Source organism: Chiloscyllium plagiosum, unplaced genomic scaffold (genome assembly GCF_037043375.1).
Source record: "Chiloscyllium plagiosum isolate Xiang-an unplaced genomic scaffold, Cpla_swu_hap1 HiC_scaffold_44, whole genome shotgun sequence".
Lineage (NCBI taxonomy): Eukaryota > Metazoa > Chordata > Chondrichthyes > Orectolobiformes > Hemiscylliidae > Chiloscyllium > Chiloscyllium plagiosum.
The window spans coordinates 12,467,614-12,487,253 of NW_028270182.1; the positions used below are offsets into that span (position 1 = coordinate 12,467,614).

Consider the following 19,640-nt stretch of genomic DNA (forward strand, 5'->3'; position numbering starts at 1 on the left):
AGCTCTCCCCCACAGCCTGGCATTGAAGAAACCTCGGAGGATGAGTTGGACATGAGATGTCACAGCCTCAAAGCTGTTACCACCAGAAGATGAGCTTCAGCTGAGTCACTCCACGCACAAGAGGCGGGCTATGGTCCAGTCCACAAAGGTAGCATCCGAGGCAAAGTCAGAGGAACCGGGACTGGTGCAAAAATGCCTGAGAAGGAACTGGAAAAGGAACAGACCTTCGTCTCACAACTTCGAGGGGGAGGGGGGGAATGCAGTGATTGAATCAATGTCAGCCAGGTGGACCTCAGAATATGAGTTCCCTGACTGTGATTGTTGATCTGGTCCAATTAGGGAGCCTTGGCTTACAGAGACAAACAGGAGAGAAGGTGGGAGGGATGGACAGGAAGCTTGCTGGGGGTGGGGGGTTCTGTATTCTATATACACGGTTTCTTATCTAATTGGACTTTCTTGTATTTGTTACATCTTTTTTTGTGATGACTGAAAGTGGGATTTGAGGTTTGACTTAATTTCCCTGAAAATTGGTTGAACGGTGGGGTTTGGAGTTTGGCTTTGCTGCTCCTCTCCCTCGTAAAATTGCTGTTTCTCTGTATACAGCTGTTAAATGTTAATTGTTTTGTAAACTCTTCTGTTCAATAAAATAAAAAAAATATAAACAGAGAGGGAGGACAATGGTGTAGTGGTAATGTTACAGGTTTAGTATTCAGACAGGTTGATTCTCTGGTGACACTGGTTCAAGTCCCATCATAACTGTTAGAATATGGAATAAATTAATAAAAATCTGCCTGGATTTCCTTTCCAAAAAGGACGTTATTGAGCCAGCAGAAACTGGGATTCTGCTCACTCTCAGAGCTGGGTCAGTGTCAAATAAATGCACATGGAACTAGGTGATGGGATACCAGCCTTCATGGAGTTCTCATTTATATCACCTCTTATTCTTCTACATTTTATAATGGATTATTGGTACAACCTACTGAATCTGCCCTCAAACTCCAGCCAAAGGTTCCAGTTATAATAACCACCCCCACAGCTGGCTGATGGTGGTGAACAAGTAGAACAGCAAAGGTACACTTGGTAACCAAAGGCTAGAACCTCAACAGGCCCTCAAGTTTGCTCCACAGTTCAGGAGGTTTGTTAGGATAAGAGCACAGTTGTAATATACAAGCGACGAGTTAATGTGAAAACAAAAGACAGCAGCCAGTTTAACACTTTGTATTCCTTTATTGTAATGACACTTGATGTATGTTTGACATTGGATTTTTGCAGCATTTGGTTTTATCTTTTTTTTACAAAAATTCACAAATGACAATTTTTTTCCTGAAACTTTTTATCAAAGACAACATTTTATTTACTTTTTTTTCTTAAAAATCTAGAATCTCAAGTTTATTTGCACTTAACCACCCCCTGTAATGCAGACATGTACATACAGTTGCCTTCCCCACCCTCCCCTCCCTGTTTGGAAGCTGCAGTGAACCAGTTGTCAAAGATACAGTTTATCACACTGAAGAAATAAGTTCCTGTACGGAGCTGGTAAATAGTTGGAGAAAGCACCTCGTTTACAAGCCATGGCTTAATTAAAAACAAAAGACAAATTGAGAGACCAGTGCAAGTACCAATGGGCTGAGACTGCTGCTAAACCTGCTCACGCCAAAATGGTTTGCTGCACTCCAGGTGTTAAGGCAGCCACAGGAGTTCCTCCTCAGGAGCACCTTTCATTGCAGTTGCTCATTGGAAAAGGGATTGGCTAAGCCTGTAAGAGATATTGGAAAAAGGCAGAGAAATCACAGGGGTGGGGGCAGGAGCAGAGAGACAAAACAGTGACTGTAATCAGCTCGAAATGAGACACCTACACAGGGTTGTACACGCTATTCAGCCACTGGACATTGCAAATGAACAGTGGGAGAATGGTGAGGTTGGAAGTTCATTACAGGCAGTTTAGGGCCAATCTGACTGGATGCATTCTTGAAGGGAAAGGTTCGGTGCTGCTAGGTACATATTCAAGAAGTGCCTTAATCTGAAAAAAAAAGGCAAATTCAATGTGCATGTAAAACTTGCTCCCTTTAAAATAAAGGAATAAGACTCCTTGAAGTCCATACACTTCAAACCCAGATTAAGAAAGAACGTGTTCTAAAACCCCCAACTTGAACAGCCATTAGACAAGTTCCAAGGAAAAAGAAATATTGTCAGCAAGTGAGCTAGAGGTGAATTCTTGGGGTGATCTTTGCCAGGGGTGAGTTCTAATCCAAAAAGATAACTAAGTGCCTGTCAACAATTGTGATAAAATTGACACACAAAACATGCCTCTGGTTTGACTCGAGTCCAGAATTCTCAGATTCCCTACCTAATCAATCACAGCCAGTAACGATTGGCAAACTGTGCTGAGAGCTCCAGATCAGAATCAAACTTCCCACAGATCTATCCCTTTGCGTTTAATACTGATCCTTTGAACCAATGGGTCAAATAAGGGATGGCGACGGAACCTCACCACCAGGTTGTCTAGTGGGTGGATTCTAGAATGCACAAAAATGGACAGAAGGTCACTGTTAGAAGATAACAGTGAAACAACGTTTACCTAGCACATGCAGCTCTGGCCCAAGGTTTGAACTGGTCTGTCAATGAGAAGTGGAAACAAAAATAAAAATTCTTTGTAAAAGCACAACAGAATGTTTAACTCTCCTTGGATCCCGGGGTCTGCGCAGACCCAAAACACTGGCAAGGCCATGAGCTTTATTCCACCCCTTTTTCCCTCCCCAACAGCAGAGAAAAAAAAAGAAACCCCTTATTTTAACATGAAGCACTGGATCTACCCAATTCTCAAACCCACCCCCACCCCATCCCACGAAAAAAATGTTTAAGAAAATAACCAGCACAATGGCCTTTTCAACAGGAACATAGGAGAGCCAAGATGAAAATTGGGTTAGGATGAGAGCAGTCAGAAGGTTATGGATGTTGAAACAAAGCACTGAATGAAGTCAGGAAACCTCTTAACCTTAGAAAGAAAATTACAAAAGCATCATTTCTGTACTGTACTGCAGGAATATTTACAGTGCATAGCAACAAATGCATGGCAAAGGGTTACTGCATGGATCCAACTTATCAAGTCTAGCTCATTGGTCCAGATGAGGTGGGGGGGGGGGGGGGAAATGCTAACATGCACTTTATTCTGTACCTTCATAGATTAGCGCCTGTTTACAAAATTTCTTTTTGGGGATGGTGGAGGGGGGTCAGCGCAAGGAGTGAAAGGGTTTTTGAGCAGTAAAAACTACTCCAGTATATATACAGACAGACAGACAGACAGAGAGAGACACATACACGCGCGCGCACACACACACACACACACACACACACACACACACACGAGTGCATGAGGTTTGGAGTCATTTCTAAGTAGTTGGCTTTCAGGAATTTTATAGAATGGCAGAACCAAAAAAGGTGCAGTACACCTCCCCCCCCACAATTGCTGCATCATGTTCTTGCAATTAATATTTTTCAAGAGTTCTTACTTTAAAACAAAGTAATCTCCAAATGTTTCACTTGTTATCAAATCTCATTGTTACTCATTCTCTCTCTCTCTCTCTCTCTCACACACACACACACAAAAACGTGTCAAAATCTGAGGAGTTTATTTATTGAAAAAGTCACTAGTCACATCTAGGACTATCATCCCACTCTGCTATTAGCTGATTAGTTGATCAGACCAAACGCTGGCCTGAAAGATTCGAACAAACGTGCGTGTGGGAGGGATAAGGGAAAAATGACAGGCGTTTCACATTAAAATAATTCCACTTGGTTCTGCTGACTTGATAGTTACAATCTGGGGGAGAAATGCAAACCAGAGCTTGCTGAAGCACACAGCGCTTATAGGTAAGCATTTCAAAGCAAGTCCTGACTACAGTGCTCAGACCTCTTAACCCCACTCTAATACTTGTTGCTATCGCACATGCTGCTCACTTTTACCTAAGTCTTAGCGCTGCACGTACAGGGTTTCAATAACCCAGCTCAGATTTACTGAGGAAAAAAAAAGGGTCGATGTAACATTTGAGTTTTTGGACATCAAGACGATAAAGAGAGATGAGAAAACAAAAATCACCTTCCTCAACACCACTGAGGGATTTGGAACAGCTGAAAAGCGCATCTGCCTGGTTTGAGGCAGGGGGGAAAACGACAAAAAGATGTAGCAGTACCAACTGCGGAAACTGTTAGAAGTTACAAGTGACTATTCCAGACCACTGGCCATAAAGTTTTGGATCAATCTCAAACTCAACATTGCTCACATCCTGTGCTCATACCAACCAGGGCAATGGAAATGGTCACCACCACATGGCAAGGGTCTGCACACAGCTCAACATGACCATGTCTCCAAATTCATGGCCAATCATTCTAACAGAATAACAATGGATGATTTTAGTTGCATCTACAAGCCCAACTGGTTTCAGGGTTTGGCTGGTTTATAATGTCCAGCAAAACTTTCTTTTTTGGTGAAGATTGGGTGAAGAGAGAGAAGTGTCAAATTACCCTATGGACAAGTGGCTGACGCACTGGAGGTTATGATATTAAAACAATGCAACAGTACGTAGGGCCATTGTGATAGTTTCATCTGTGATGTCTCTCCGTGTTTAATAGATATTCCTCCCCCTGCCACTCCACAAGAAATCCGTGCATTCCCACATAACCAAACAATGGGGCTTTGTCAGAAAAAGGGGCTGAAACTCTCCTAGAGGCAATGCTGACAGTGTTGGCGCACTGTGAATTCAAGAGCAGAAGTTACACTTTCGAAAATAAGTCACGTGCTCCCTTCCCCACCCAAGAGGTGCCTGAAGCCAGCAAATGCAGTTTTTTTTGTAACCCTAGTATGCGTTTCCTTTCTCTTTATACATTCATTGAGGCTTTTATGTGAAGCAGATCGAGATTAACAGCTTGTCAATTTAAAACAAACGGAAAAAAAAAGGCAGTGCTCATGACGATAGACCACGTGTCCCGTGCAGGGTCTTCCACTGGCTTCGACAAGAGAGAGGAGATGGTCGGGAAAGAGCCATTGATGGACAAAAGAAACTGAAATAGCAGCCAGGAGCTGGCTTTGGAAGTCTTAGTTCGCACTAGATGGATGACCCTTTGTGAAAGAGGTAAACCGGCCGCTGGAACCCTGTGGAGGAAAACAGCTGCTTAGTTGCAACATTCAGGTGAATCAAAAGAACTAAATCTAAAATAGATAAAGTCAGCATCTGTTCAGGGAAGACAAACCAAATCGTAACATTCCTTTATTTATTCCCCTTTAAACCCACTCAAGTTTGGCAACAATTGCATAACAATAAAGTTACTGGACATCAGTGGTGGACAAGTTGTTGGAGGGAATCCGGAGGGACGGAATTTACATGTATTCGGAAAAACAAGGACTAGTTAGAGTCAACATGGCTTTGTGAGCAGGAAATTGTGTCTCACTAACTTCAGTGAGTTTTTTTGAAGTAGTAACCAAGTGGATTGATGAGGGCAGAGTGGTGGACATGATCTATATGGACTTCAGTAAGGCGTTCAAACAAGGTTCCCCATGGAAGACTGGTCAGCAAAGTTAGATCTCATGGAATACAGAGAAAACTAGCCATTTTGATACAGAACTGGCTCAAAAGGTAGAAGACAGAGGGTGGTGGTGGATGGTTGTTTTTCCAGACTGGAGGCCTGTGACCAGTGGAGTGCCACAAGGATTGGTGCACTACTTTATCATTTATATAAATCACTTGGATGTGAGCATAGGAGGTATAGTTAGTAAGTTTGCAGATGACACCAAAATTGGAGGGTGTAGTGGACAGCGAAGAGGGTTACCTCAGATTACAACAGGATCTTGACCAGATAGGCTAATGGGCTGAGAAGTGGCAGATGGACTTTAATTTAGATAAATGTGAGGTACTGCATTTTGGGAAAGCAAATCTTAGCAGGACTTGTACACTTAATGGTAAGGTCCGAGGGAGTGTTGCTGAACGCAGGGACCTTGGAGTGCAGGTTCATAGCTCCTTGAAAGTGGAGTTGCAGGTAGATAGTATAGTGAAGAAGGCATTTAGTAAACTTGTCTTTATTGGTCAATGCATTCAATATAGGAGTTGGGAGGTCATGTTGCAGCTGTTCAGGACATTGGTTAGGCCACTGTTGGAATATTGCAGGCACTTCTGGTCTCCTTCCTATCGGAAAGATGTTGTGAAACTTGAAAGGGGTCAGAAAAGATTTACAAGGATGTTGCCAGGGCTGGAGGATTTGAGCGATAGGGAGGGGTTGAATAGGCTGGGGCTATTTTCCCTCGTGTGTCGGAGGCTGAGGGGTGACCTTAAATAGGATTATAAAATCATGAGGGGCATGGATGGGATAAATAAACAAAGTCTTTTCCCTGGGGTGGGGGAGTCCAGAACTAGAGGGCATAGGTTTAAGGTGAGAGGGGAAAAATATAAAAGAGACTGAAGGGGCAACCTTTTCACGCAGAGGGTGGTACATGTATGGAATGAGCTGCCAAAGGAAGTGGTGGAAGTTAGTACAATTGCAACATTTAAAGCCATCTGGATGGGTACATGAATAGGAAGGGTTTGGAATGATATGGGCCAGGTGGGACTAGATTGGGTTGGGATATCTGGTTGGCATGGACGGTTGGATTGTTGGGTCTATTTCCGTGCTGTACATCTCTATGACTCTACGACTATGAATGCTAACAGCAGATGCGAAAAATATTCAGGTCAGACATCATTGGACAGAGAATTAATGTTAAAAATCAATGAGCCTTTCATCAGAAGTAATTTTGACCTGAAAAATTAACCCCAGCTTCTCACTTTACTACACTGCCTAACCCAATGAGTATTTGTATCAATGTATAGAATCCGTACAATGTGGAAGCAGACCATTCGGCCCATCAAGCCTACACTGACCCTCCAAAGAACACCCTACCCAAACTTGCCCACCTACCTACTCTATCCCTGCATTTCCCATGGCTAACCCACCTAACCTGCACATCTCTGGACATTACAGGGCAACTTAGCATGGCCAGTCCACCCCAACCTGCACATCTTTGGACTGTGGGAGGAAACCAGAGCACCTGGAGGAAACCCACGCAGACACGGGGAGAACGTGTAAACTCCATCTAGACAGTCGCCAGAGGGTGGAATGGAACCGGGTCCCTGGCACTGAGAGACAGCAATGCTAACTACTGAGCCATTGTGCCACCCCATGGTCTCTGTCTTCTCACCTGTTATGGTCTTCTCTCTGGTTTCCAATTTCGTACGATCAGAATCTCAACACAGTAGGCTGCCATTCAACCCATTTCTTTCTAAAATGATAGCACTAACACATTCTAGTGTGTGCCTGCATCATCGAAAAGCTGCTTCAGCTGCAGCAGCAATCTAAATTGCAGAGTTCCAATAAGCAGCGCTGAAGCCATGTGGCCTTTAAATACATCCCTTACCTTTAGATGTGCTTTGAGGTGTTCCCACCAGTTCGTAACTGGAAAACCCAACCTCTGGGGACAACAGATAAGACGTAAACTGATCCGGTTTAAAGATAATCTTATAGTAGTTCTTGTAGATTGTCTCCTGGGAAAACACAAACAGATCTTTTAGAAGGGCAACAAGAATCAACTGAAATGAATAATTTTATTACTCGGCATAACCTTTAACACTTGAAATTGACAGATCTTGTGAAACAGCAATAACAACATTCTATTGGAATTCAGTCCTGAATCGATTCGTCTTTACCTGGTGAAGCAGGATCAACTCTCGGGTGGTGTGAACTCTCTCAAAATCTCAGACTATAAATATACAAGTGAGATCTCAGTGCAGGAGCACCCAGGATCTAGGACTGAGGCAGTGTGAAATCCAAACTGTAATTGATGAAACCGAAATTTAGTGCAGGACATCCCAAAATAGGGTTGGGACCCTAAACGGGATCACAAGTTTCAAGCTAGCTGTGGAGCTCGGACATTATTTTTCCTTTATTCATTTGTAGGCTGTGGGCATTGCTGGCTGGGCCCAGCATTTATTGCCAATTCTGAGCTGCCCTTGAGAAGGTGGTAGTGAGCTGCCTTCTTGAATCACTGCAGTCCACCTGCTCTGGGATGGCCCACAATGCCATTAGGAAAAGAATTCCAGGATTTTGATCCAGCGACAGCAAAGGTACGGCGATACATTTCCAAGTCAGGATGACGAGTGTCTTGGAGAGTGGTGGTGGTGTTCCCATATATCTGCTTCCCTTGTCCTTCTAGATGAAATCGATCATGGATTTGGAAGATGCTGTCTGAGGATCTTTGCTGAATTTCTGCAGTGTATCTTGTAGATAGTAGCAGCCATGTGTACTAAGTGTCGGTGGTGGAGGGAGTGGATGTGGTGCCAATCAAGCTTTGTTCTTGAGTGTTCTTGGGGCCGCACTCACCCAGGCAAGTAGGGAGCATTCCATCACACTCCTGATTTGTGCCTTGTAGATGGTGGAAAGGCTTTGGGGAGTCAGGAGGTGAGTTACCCACCACAGTATTCCTAGCCTCTGACCTGCTCTTGTAGCTACACTATTTACGTGGTGAGTCCAGTTGAGTTTCTGGTCAATGATAACCCCCAGGATGTTGATAGTGGGGGATTCAGTGTTGGTAACACCACTGAATGTCAAGGGGTGTTGGATAGATTGTCTCTTATTAGTGATGGTCATAGCCTGATATTTATGTGGCGCAAATCCTAGTTGCCACTTGACAGTCCAAGCCTGGATATTGTACAGATTAACTGAGTTATAACAGTTGCAATACAGCTCAAATAGGAATGACTCAAGTAATTAAAGATCTCTCTCATCTGGTTTCTGATCAAGTCCACAAGTATAAAAAAAATGTCACGATGATTTCACAACATTTGGGAGCAGTTCAATTTCAGAGGGTGCCCTCATAAACAATTATAGGAATCACAGTCATACAGCGCGGAAAGAGACCCTTCGGTCCAACTAGTCCATGCCAACCATAATCCCAAACTAAACTAGTCCCAGCCTGCCTGCACTTGGCCCATAGCCCTCCAAACATTTCTTATTCATGTACTTACAATCAAAAATAAATCAGAAAAAATTTATTGCACTACTGAAATGTCACAACTGTAACAAATCTAGAAGCAAATCTAGAAATAAGCTAGAATCTCAGGAGCAGCTGCAAGACCCACGCTACTCTCAGTCCACCAATTTGGATTTAAATTTACATTGTCGCCTGTTGTCCATTGTTAAGGACAATTAAGATTACTTAACCTCAAACAACATGTTCAAGTGGACAAGAACCCTCCCTGCCTTGATGGTGCCACTGTTTCCTGACTGTTGTCATCTCTGGCTGGGATAGGGGTCAGTCAGCAGCTATGGCTTTCCAACACACCTTCACATACTCCAGGCAATGGCTTGGACATTGGAACAGGAGACACTATCACAGCTGAGAATCCACTCTCAATGTCCAAAACTAAACAGGGAACAACAATCCTGATTGTTCATCCCCACTTTAACTAGCAGCGCTGTTCCCAACAGAAGCATACCAAGTGACCAAAGTTGAGGGAAACCATTGCTCTGTATAGTTCAGCCACAAGGTGATACATGGAAATTTGCTGACTTTTTCATTCCAAAGGTTTCTCATGTACAGATGATATACATACAGGTGTGGCAGACAGCTGCTGCAAGTGTAAACCTTCTTTTATAATCCTCCTTGTCACAATATTACCCGAAGATATGTAGACAAAAGTACAGCCCCCTCTCACGACAAAATCTTCCAAATCAATGTCCACTAGCACCTAGAAGAGTAGCAGACATACAGGAAAACCCCCTACCACCAGTAAGCTCCACCCACTCCAAGCCACTTGTTTACAATTATATCACTGTTCTTTCACTGGATCCTAGAACTCTCCGCTCAACCACATGGAGGTTGTACTTAGACGGACGGCTGTGGTTCACCAACATTTTCTGACGGATAATCAGAAACGGGCAATAGACATTGAACACAGTCAGCAGTGCCAAAATGCCGCAAACAATTATGCTTTTTCAAAAAAAAACCTCACCGTAATTTTCCGCCGCTTCCCATAAGACGACCAGGGCTGCGGCTCCAGGATGAAAATGCCACCAGGCCGCAGATGCCTGTAAATGCGTTTGAACATCCGTTTGAGCCCCTCGTCGCCCCAGTTGAGATGAATCCATTTTGTCAAACTTAGGCACAGAATGACATCGTACTCTGGCCTCTGCGTCTCCAGCAATTCATCCTTCTCCAGCACGTAGTTTCCCTGTCAGGAAAAGGAAGAGAGAGAGTATTTAAAAAAAAAAAATTGAAATACCCTAGACACAAACACAGCTGAAATCAGCAGCCAACATAACATACAGACTAACAGGCTTGCACTCCACTCAGCGAGATGAGGACAGGACAGCAGAAGAATGGGCCCTTCGGCCCACAATTTATCTCGTGTAGGGGCTGAATATACCATTGGATCTCTGTCTGGAATTACAGCCTGAAGGCAATTTGAGAAACCCAGAATCAGTTTCACAGCAGGGTCAAAGTCTTCCAATTGTTTCAGTGGCTGAAAGTAGTATCTACTTGCCACAGAAACAAGGAATGACTTGGATTTGATCTGCATCTATTGGCCCTCAGGCAGGAGGCTGGAGTAGGATTGATTGCTAGAATTCGGTCTTCAGCACTCCTTGGACTAGGAATTAGTTTGGCTTTGCACACACTCATCTGATAGCCCTGCTGCAAAATATGAATGGCAAATTAAGATAAATTCAGTCATACCTCCAAAAAGATACATTGCCTGTCAGCTTGGACAAATTGTTATCACTGTGCACAGTTTGAAGGTGGTGGGTCAAGATGTGTTTCATCATTGAATCTATAACTTGGCAGTGGTGCACTACTACTCAAGGTATGCTCTGTTCTTGTTGAAAACTCATGCCCCATCTCATTACAGTGCACATTAAAAGATCCCAGGGTCCAGTTAAAGAGCAGAGGGCATCCTCGTGCTCTTGTCAACACTCATTGACCCTTGCAATCACCAACAGGCAAAGCAGCCTCTCATCCCACTGCTGTTGGCAGGCAAACTTCAGCTGCTGTATCTGCCAACAATTGAAGCTGGGTCTGGGATGTCTAACACGTAGTGAGGCACTATGCAAGCACAGAGTCGAGAGCATGGCACTGGATAAACACAACTGGTCAGGCAGCATCAGAGGAGCAGGAGAATTGACATTTTGGGCATAAGCCCTTCATCAGGAATTCTTGAATAAGGGTTTAAGCCCAAAACATCGATTCTCCTGCTGCTCAGATGCTGCCTGACCTGCTGCGCTTTTCTGCAACACACTCTCGATCTGATCTCCAGCGTCTGTAGCCCTCACTTTCTCCCACTATCCAAGTAAAACTTCAGATGACAAACTTGTCGATCGCGTCATCTGCAATGATCTGTACACATTAAAACTTCAGATTGCCTGAGGGATGACTGTATGAAAAGGCAAATCCCATCCAGTTAGAGCAGATCTGAAGCCCAGCTTCAGGAAGAGTACAAAGTACATGAAATTAGAGTTTAGAAAGAAGCAGACACAAAATAGGAGAGGGGAGGGTCAAGCTGAAAAATAACAATACAGATGGGAATGGCAAAATCCCATGATTCACTACTAAGTCCCAGGCCAATAGGTCAGGACCAAGGGCACACCATCCACTGAAATTTGCTGAAGTTGGTTCTCACTTGTCAATGACTAAGCTTCTAGTTACAAACTGAGCTACATGAATCTGCACAGTTACTCACAAGGTGGTCCCAATCATAACTGCCTGTGCATGCCAGAACCACTGAAAACTGTTCAGCAACTCTGGCTTTAACTGCAAATGAGATCACCAATTTGTAAGGTACCTTATCTTCCACAGTTAATCCATTCACTGCCCTCCTTTTTCCACAACGTAACACTAAGGAAATTCTGCACCCAAGGGTGGAAAAGGCTCAGTCATTGAGCAGGTATAAACACAGATTCATAGGTCTTTGGATACTGATGTCATAAAGGACAATGGGGGAAAAGTAGTATTTTCAACATTGATTATACGAATCCAGGAATATACACTTCTAATCACATTACTTCAACTCTCCCATCGGAAAACTCCACCACACTTGTTAAAATAATTATATGGAGAACAAGTAAGCAATCTGTTCAGAGATGTTTTAGCACATGTCCCAGGTAGGTGGGACTCTATTCTGGAACTCTAACCTGCTGATGCTATCACTGCATCCCAATAGCTACCTTGGTCCCCACATACACCCAACCTAGCTGGAACCCAATGATCCTTTTATTAACATATAAGCAGGTGTTCCAATTCCAACATCCCTACCCGACCCTCCATAATAAGAGGTAGCTAATTAGCCATGATGAATACAAACAGGGTGGACAGGTAGGACAGCCTCTTGCTTCCTCTGGTCTATGCTTTGCTTCCGCAGATCCAGCAGAAAGAAGGGACGATAAACAGTGGGTGTGCAGGCCTGAAGTTAAGTGGCATTATGGAAATGTCACTGGACTGGTAATCTACAGTTCCAGGCTAATACGCTGGACACATTGGTTTGAAGCCAAATGTGAGAGATGGTTCAAACATGGAATCAACAATACATGGAACTTTAAAAAAATATCTTACGATAGCAGCAAAACTAATGCGAATGGTATTAGAAAACACACCTAGTTCATCATACTCTCTGCCTGGTCATCCTTACTCCATTTGGCCTACACCTGATTATTTACTGTCCTCTGAAATGGCCTAGCAAGGCACTCTATTCGAGGGCAATTAGGAATGGGTGACAATTGCTTCCTTGCCAGTAAGGTCCACATCCCGTGCAGGAACAAAAATCTGTAGGGTGCCAAAGTTCACATTTGAATAAACTCCTCTCCATCCTTTCTTCGGTTTTCAATCTCCTTTTTCCCCCAGCCCTACCCTTCAAAGTCACCGCTACCAAACCCTCTGTAAAAGTGGGAAAGATAGTGGCAGAGCTTTCACAGTACCTTCATACCAAACATCCTCTTGCTCAAAAAGGTGTTTGAGGATTAAAGCAACTCACTCCAGATCAAACTGTCTCCTTGAGCCAATCTCCCAAATTAAAACTGGACCATTCAGCCTTGAACTGAACTCAGAGGCAACCATCTGCTGCACTGCAAACAACTGAATGGATAGGTTTAAAAAAGAATGATTTGAAATGGTCTACTGGAAGGTGATTGTAATTAATGCTCGTGGCAAATACGTAAAATGAAGTAACAAACATGCACAGAAATAGATGTGGGCTGCTTATCATAAATATGCAGAAGGCCAGTCCTAGGTGGAGCCTCTCAAGTCTTAAAGCAACATCCTAAAGCAATCAGGTCTCAAATCACCGTAAAGACAATTTGTTAACAGGATAGGGGGCAAATATTTCTGCCCATTCCCTGTTGCTCGAAGAGTTGCTGGTGGTGAGCTCCTTTCTAAAACACAGCTGACGTCTCAATCAGCAATTTCAGGAAGCTACATTACTTTGGGTCCGCAGTCAGAGCTGTACAACACCCTTCAAACCAACTGATCCACGCTGACCAGATTTCCCAAACTGACAGTATTGCATTGGCCTGCATTTGGCTCATATCCCTCTAAATTTTCCTTTTCCATATACTGTCCAAATGTCTTTTCAATATTATCACTGTACCCGTCTCAACCATTTCCTTTTTCACCTAATTCCATATACCACCCTCTGCGTGAAAAGGCTGCCTCTTAGGTCCCTTTCAAATCCTTTCCCTCTCACCTTAAACCTATGCCCTCTAGTTTTGGACTCCCCTACCCTGGGAGAAAGACCTTAGCTATTCATCCTGTCCATACTACATGATTTTATCAACCTCTATACAGTCATTCCTCAGCCTCCAACACACCAGCCTATTCAGCCCCTACCTATAGCTCAAACCGTCCATTCCAAACAACATTATAAATCTTTTCTGAACCCATTCATGTTTCACAACATCCTTCCTCTAGCCATATTTAGGCTAGGTTAGACTAGACTAAGTAAAACAGCAAATTTCCTTCGCTAAAAAGGAATTAGTGAATCAGATTGGGTTTTATGACAATCAAATAATACCATTGTCACAATGGTTACTCCTAGTTTTTTTTCATTCCAAATTTTGTTTAATCAACTAAATCTAAATTCCCTGGTTTGGGATTTGAAGCTGCCGTCAGATAACTAGTCCAGCAACATAACCACGATGTGACTGCACTCCTTGGAGGTGGTAAAACTTTTAAGATGCATCGTGCATAAGCAACAGGACATAACAAGCAGCAAACCACCACAATTTCACCCAAACGAGTGCTGAGAACAGACCTCCCAGCATCACAAGCTCTCAGGGGGAGGGTGTCGTCATCTCCAAATACAGCAAACTCTGTTTTCACTGACAATTTATGAACCAGCACTCTTGATAAACCAGCAAAAATTATATACCTCAAATAATATGAAATTACTGTATTTTCATGATTTCAAAGTAGTCAGTTGAGGATGCGAATGAGAAGGCTCTGTGCCGTTAAGATTTATTTAATGCAAAGGTGCATTATTATTCAAGTGATTTATGTTGTGAGTAAAGTGAAGCAGTTGTGTGTATATCCCCTGCATTAAGTTTCTGTTATTTAATGTGTGTTTTCACATTGATCATGTGGACCTCTGGGTTATCTGGAACATTTGATCAACAGGCCCACTCCTGGTCCCATACGTGCCAGTTAATACAAGGTTTGCTGAACTGAAATTTGCATCAATTGGACCAATCAATTTTGAATTGAGTGGGATGCTATTCTGTAGGATTTTCCTGAACATTTTGAATCTGTACACACTGCAAGCAGCTTTTGCAGCTCATTGTTAGATCATTGTTTGCAGGAGGCACCAGGAATTGGAGTTTGAAAATTAAACTACATGGTTTGCATTATCTCGAGCCGTTAACTTTACTTCCCCAAAAGGAGTGAAGGTGGGCTGGTGGATAAGTTTAACTTTAGATGCTGGAAAAGCTCATCAATTCAGCCCCAGAGGTCAGAATCGAAAGCTGGAGAAACAATCGATTGCTCAGTACACGGGGCACCTCCTCGTGGGCAAACTAGAAACTTCACGCATCCTGTTGAGTGACAGGACTTTCAGTGCAAGGAAATCTCACCAGACAGAGGGGAAAGAACAGGACAGGAATAGGCCGCAGCCCCAATCTCAACAACTACGCTGTAGGCAAGGCATGTACAGCCACCATTTCCAATTAGAAAAGCTGAACAGCTGGCTACAGACATGAAAACTTGATAAGGCACATGGTCAAATGAAAAGTGGAACATATATTCATGTTAAGCATGGATTGGCTAGAAGCACTATTTTAAAACTGACTCAAAACCCCCCTGATACATATGGTTTCACAGGAACTCAGACAATCATTCTGAAGGCATGAAACGGCCGTGTAGCCACCTCACTTTTCAGGGCAATGAGAAATATTTTAAAAACCCTCTTCGTTTGGAGTGCCCCCTGGGCGACGACCTGGAATGCACTTATGTCTTAATATCCGCAGAGAGAATAAAAAGGTTGTTTACACGTCATACCTGTTCGAGTACCTGGGCTGCAGGAATGTATTCACTGTCAAGATAACCCTGTGAAAAATCAAAATTTCCACAGAACACAAAGTGACTGTCCATCTTGTAAAAGAAACCACCCACGGTTGACCTGGATGGAATTTGTGTGGTGGACACCCCATCCAAGTGGCTTGGTTCAAGACGTCATCTGGGATTTTTTGCAATACCAAATATTTTACTTTTTCACCAGCTGCTGAGGTGAACCTCCCTCCCCCACAAAAAGCTTACCAGATGCACTCACCTGGATGAAGGTGACGTTATTGGGGAACTCGGTCACACAGTGATCCACAGTCACGGGTGGGGCTACGATCGGGCCCTTGCATTTGGTCAGCGACAGTGGGAAACACCTCTTCACCTGCCCATCGCCCTGCGACGGCAGCACGTCCTGCGACAGGAAATGGCGGATGTTCTGTCGGGCCGTGTGGACGAGGCCACCGTCAATGTCGATGCCCACAATGCGTGAGGGCTTCAAGTCTTTGGCGATGCTGAGCGTTAGGTGGCCCACGTTGCAGCCCAGGTCCAGGATGTCCTTGCCCCGGAACCACTCAGGCTTGAAGAAGCCGAGCCGAGGGTCCTCGCAGCGCCCGGGGTTGCGGTAGCCGTAGTACTTGGTGTAGTTGCCATATTGGAACCGCTTCTGTTTGCTCTGGAAGTTGGGCTGGGCCTTGCCGTCACGGTACAAGCTGGAGTGGCGCTGGAGGCTATGCTGCTGGTGTTGGTGATGGTGGTGGTGGTGGTGAGACGACTTGCCCTTCGTCTTATCTGCCGTCGACTTCTTGGCATCAGCACCTGGCAGCCTGGGCTCTTCCTCTGAGCCAGCAGGGACCTTGCCCATCTCGGACTTGCTGGTAGTCCGGCGCCGCTTGCGATGCCGGGTTCCGGTCGGAGCTTGCTCAGAGCCGTGAAGGACGGGCGACACAATCTCATCTCTGCAGTTGATGACGGTGTTGAGCTCATAGGGCTGGGGGCCCTCCGACTCAACTGGTACTTCAGAGTTCCCCGGCCCCGTGTTTGCAGCTGCCGAGTTCTGGCCCACGGGGCAATCCCGGGCGCTGGGATCGAGCGGGGGAACCTGGCTCCTCTCCGCTGGTTCGGCAGACTGAGGCGGTTGGCCAGGCGGGTGGTGGTAATGCCGGTGTCGCCTCTTGCGGCCCAGCTTCAGGGGCGACGGCAGGACCTCAGAGTCGTTGTTGAGGTTGAGTGGGTCGGTGATGTCCTTGGGGATGAGAATCTCCACTGGGTCACGGTTGCGGCTGGGCAGAGGCGAGGACTTGGGGGTCTCGGCATTGAGAGCCTTGTTGACATCCTCGTCCAGCAGGCTGTTGAGGTTGAGCGGGTCGAATATGTTGCCACCCAGCAGGAAGTTGCTGGGCAGCACTGGGTCGCAGTCAGAGTTGACACGGCGCCTCCTCTTGAACCCAGGGTGCTTGAAGCCCACGTTCAGGCTATTCCTCCGCTTGAAGGCCCGCTGCTGCTGCAAGGGCTGGAGCCCGTTCTTCGGCCGGCTCAGCTCCGCCGTGTTCTCATCCTCATCCTTGGCACCGGGAGACAGGGCGACCTCCTCGCTGACGGGCGTTAGCACCCTGCCTGGGCGATGGCACAGATCCTCTACTCCGACGGCGGACAGGTACTCAGGCTTGAGAAGTGTCACCTCCCGGACAGCATCGTCCTTCACCGACGTCGCCATTAAGGGGCACAGGGGGTCGTCGCTGGCGTCCGGGTCGCCCTGGCACTCTGGATTGGCACCGTCGGCGCTCCCTCCTGTGACAGCGCCCCCTCCAGTCCCCCAGCACAGCACCAGCAGTGGTAACCTCCCATGCAACAGGGACTCAGCAAGTCCCACTTCCCTGCCTCCCCTCCCCCCTCCCGGGTTGAGACCAGTCCACGACGTCGCCGTTACGTCCTCTAACGGAATCCACGTCGTCCGTGACGTCAGCGCGTCTCATCAGCATAAATGAATTATTCATATTTCTGGGACCTGAGCGAACAATCAATTCACCTCCTCCCCCCCCACACCCCCCCAACCTTACACTCCCCTCCCCGGGTTTTGTTTATCGACTCCCCGCTTCTTCCCCTCCCCCTCCCCTCTCGTCTTCCACCTGACCGAGAAGGAGAATTTTCTTTCCCTTTCCTGCCCCCACCCCCAACAAAATGGCAACTTTAAAGCCTCGATTGTCAAGTTTGTGGAACTTAAAGCGGAAATATATCCGCAAACGACGAACCGTGCTTATTCATTCGGTGGAAGTCGGACGGTTGCTTTACCTCTCCCCCCCCCCCCTTCTCTTTCTCCTTCCTTCCTTCCCACCACCACTTCGATTCGAAATGTCCCTAACCCACTTTTTTTAAAAAAAAATTAAAATCACTTTCCTTTTCTTCCCCCCTCCCCAACCAAACAACCCAACTCCACTCGATCACCAGCCCTTGGAGCTGCTTAGGCGCACTCGCTGTTTTTTTTTCTCTCTCTCTCACCCTTCCCTTCACCCCTCCCCCCACCCCCTTTCTCCCCCTCACAGTGCGCTTGCGTCTCCTTTTATAACCCGGTCGGACCGCCCCTCGGCTGACGGACAGCCGCCCTGGCCAGTCGGCGCCGAGGGGGTGGCACCCACGCTGCGCGACGCCTCCCGGCCCCGTCCAATCCGGAACGGGGGATGTCGGCCCGGCTGGCGGGGACCTCGCTCCCGGCTCCGCCCACCTCTGGAAGGCGGGACGCGGCGGAGAAGTTGGGGGAGGGGTGGTCCGCCGAGGCCTCCGTCTTCACAGACTTTGGGGGTTGGTTGGGGGGGGGGTTGGAATACGTTTTATTTAAAAGAGAGAGAACAAAAACAAGAGGTATAATAATCAACGCTTGCAACGGAGGTTCGGGTGGTCGCTCGATAGACAAGGGGGTCGAGCTGTCCCGTTAAGGCGGGGACGGGAGGGTTGATGAGGGAGGAACGCAGGGTTGATGGTGTGAAGGGGGGTTTCGACGAATCGTCCGTCGCCGATGTTTGTTGTTTTGTCTCCTCCCTCCCTCCATTATTCAGGCGCCAGCCGCGGCCGCTTCTCTCTCCTTCCGCGCGACGAAAACACAACCGACTTTTTCTTTCAAAACGGGAAACCGGGAGCCGTCACTGACTCTTCATGGGCTCGGCGGGGATTGTTGAGATTCCCCTGCGCCAGAGCCGTCAGCAGCAGGCGCGGCTCCTGAGGGTTAAAGAGGGAGGGAGGGAGGGAGGGGAGGGGGGGGGGGGGGGTTGGAGAGGAGGAGATCAAAAAAAAAAATCCCTCTCCGCCGTCGCACGTTGTGTTTTTGTCGGTTTTTGCGCCCGGCTCAACATCCGGGTCCCGCACGTGACGCCGCCCGCAGCGGTGCCCGATGGGAGTTGTAGTCTCCGTCCACTTCCACGCCCCTCCTCATCCTCCAGTACCACGCCCCCCCTCCCCTCCCCCTCCTCTCCCCCTCCCTATCCTCTCCCCCTCCCCCCCTCCTCTCCCCCTCCCCCCCTCCTCTCCCCCCTCCTCTCCCCCCTCCTCCCCCCTCCTCTCCCCTCCTCTCCCCCTCCCCCCCTCCGCTCCCCCCCTCCTCTCCCCCTCCCCCCCTCCTCTCCCCCCCTCCCCCCTCCTCTCCCCTCACCCCTCCTCTCCCCCTCCCCCTTCCCCTCCCCCCCTCCCCTCTCCTCTCCCCCCCCCCCCTCTCCTCTCCCCCCCCCTCCCCTCTCCTCTCCCCCCCCTCCCCCCTCTCCCCTTCCCCTCCCCTCTCCCTCTCCCCCTCCCACCCTCCTCTACCCCTCCCACTCTCCCACTCTCCCCCTCCCACCCTCCCCTCTCCCCTCCCCCCTCCTCTCCCCTCCCCCCTCCTCTCCCCTCCTCTCCCTCTCCCCCTCCCCTCTCCCCCTCCCCTCTCCCCCTCCCCTCTCCCCCTCCCCCTCCCCCTCCCCCTCCCCCCTCCCCTCCCCCCTCCCCCTCCCCTCCCCCCTCCCCCCTCCCCTCCCCCTCCCCCTCCCCTCCCCTCCCTCCCCCCCCCTCCCCTCCCCCTCCCCTCCCCCCTCCCCTCCCCCTCCCCTCCCTCCCCTCC

At 47.3% G+C, this 19,640-nt stretch overlaps 1 protein-coding gene across 1 annotated transcript; it reads right to left on the reverse strand.

Annotated features, from left to right (window-relative positions):
• Positions 1-1,207: 1,207 nt before the first annotated feature.
• LOC122544400 (7SK snRNA methylphosphate capping enzyme-like) lies at positions 1,208-17,559 on the reverse strand. Its single transcript, XM_043683647.2, has 4 exons — positions 15,828-17,559; positions 10,035-10,253; positions 7,442-7,568; positions 1,208-5,149 (listed from the first exon to the last, which is right to left on the reverse strand). The coding sequence occupies exons 1-4, from the start codon at positions 17,271-17,273 to the stop codon at positions 5,103-5,105; spliced, it is 1,839 nt and encodes a 612-aa protein (XP_043539582.2). The 5' UTR covers positions 17,274-17,559; the 3' UTR covers positions 1,208-5,102.
• Between the last annotated feature and the right edge of the window lie 2,081 nt (positions 17,560-19,640).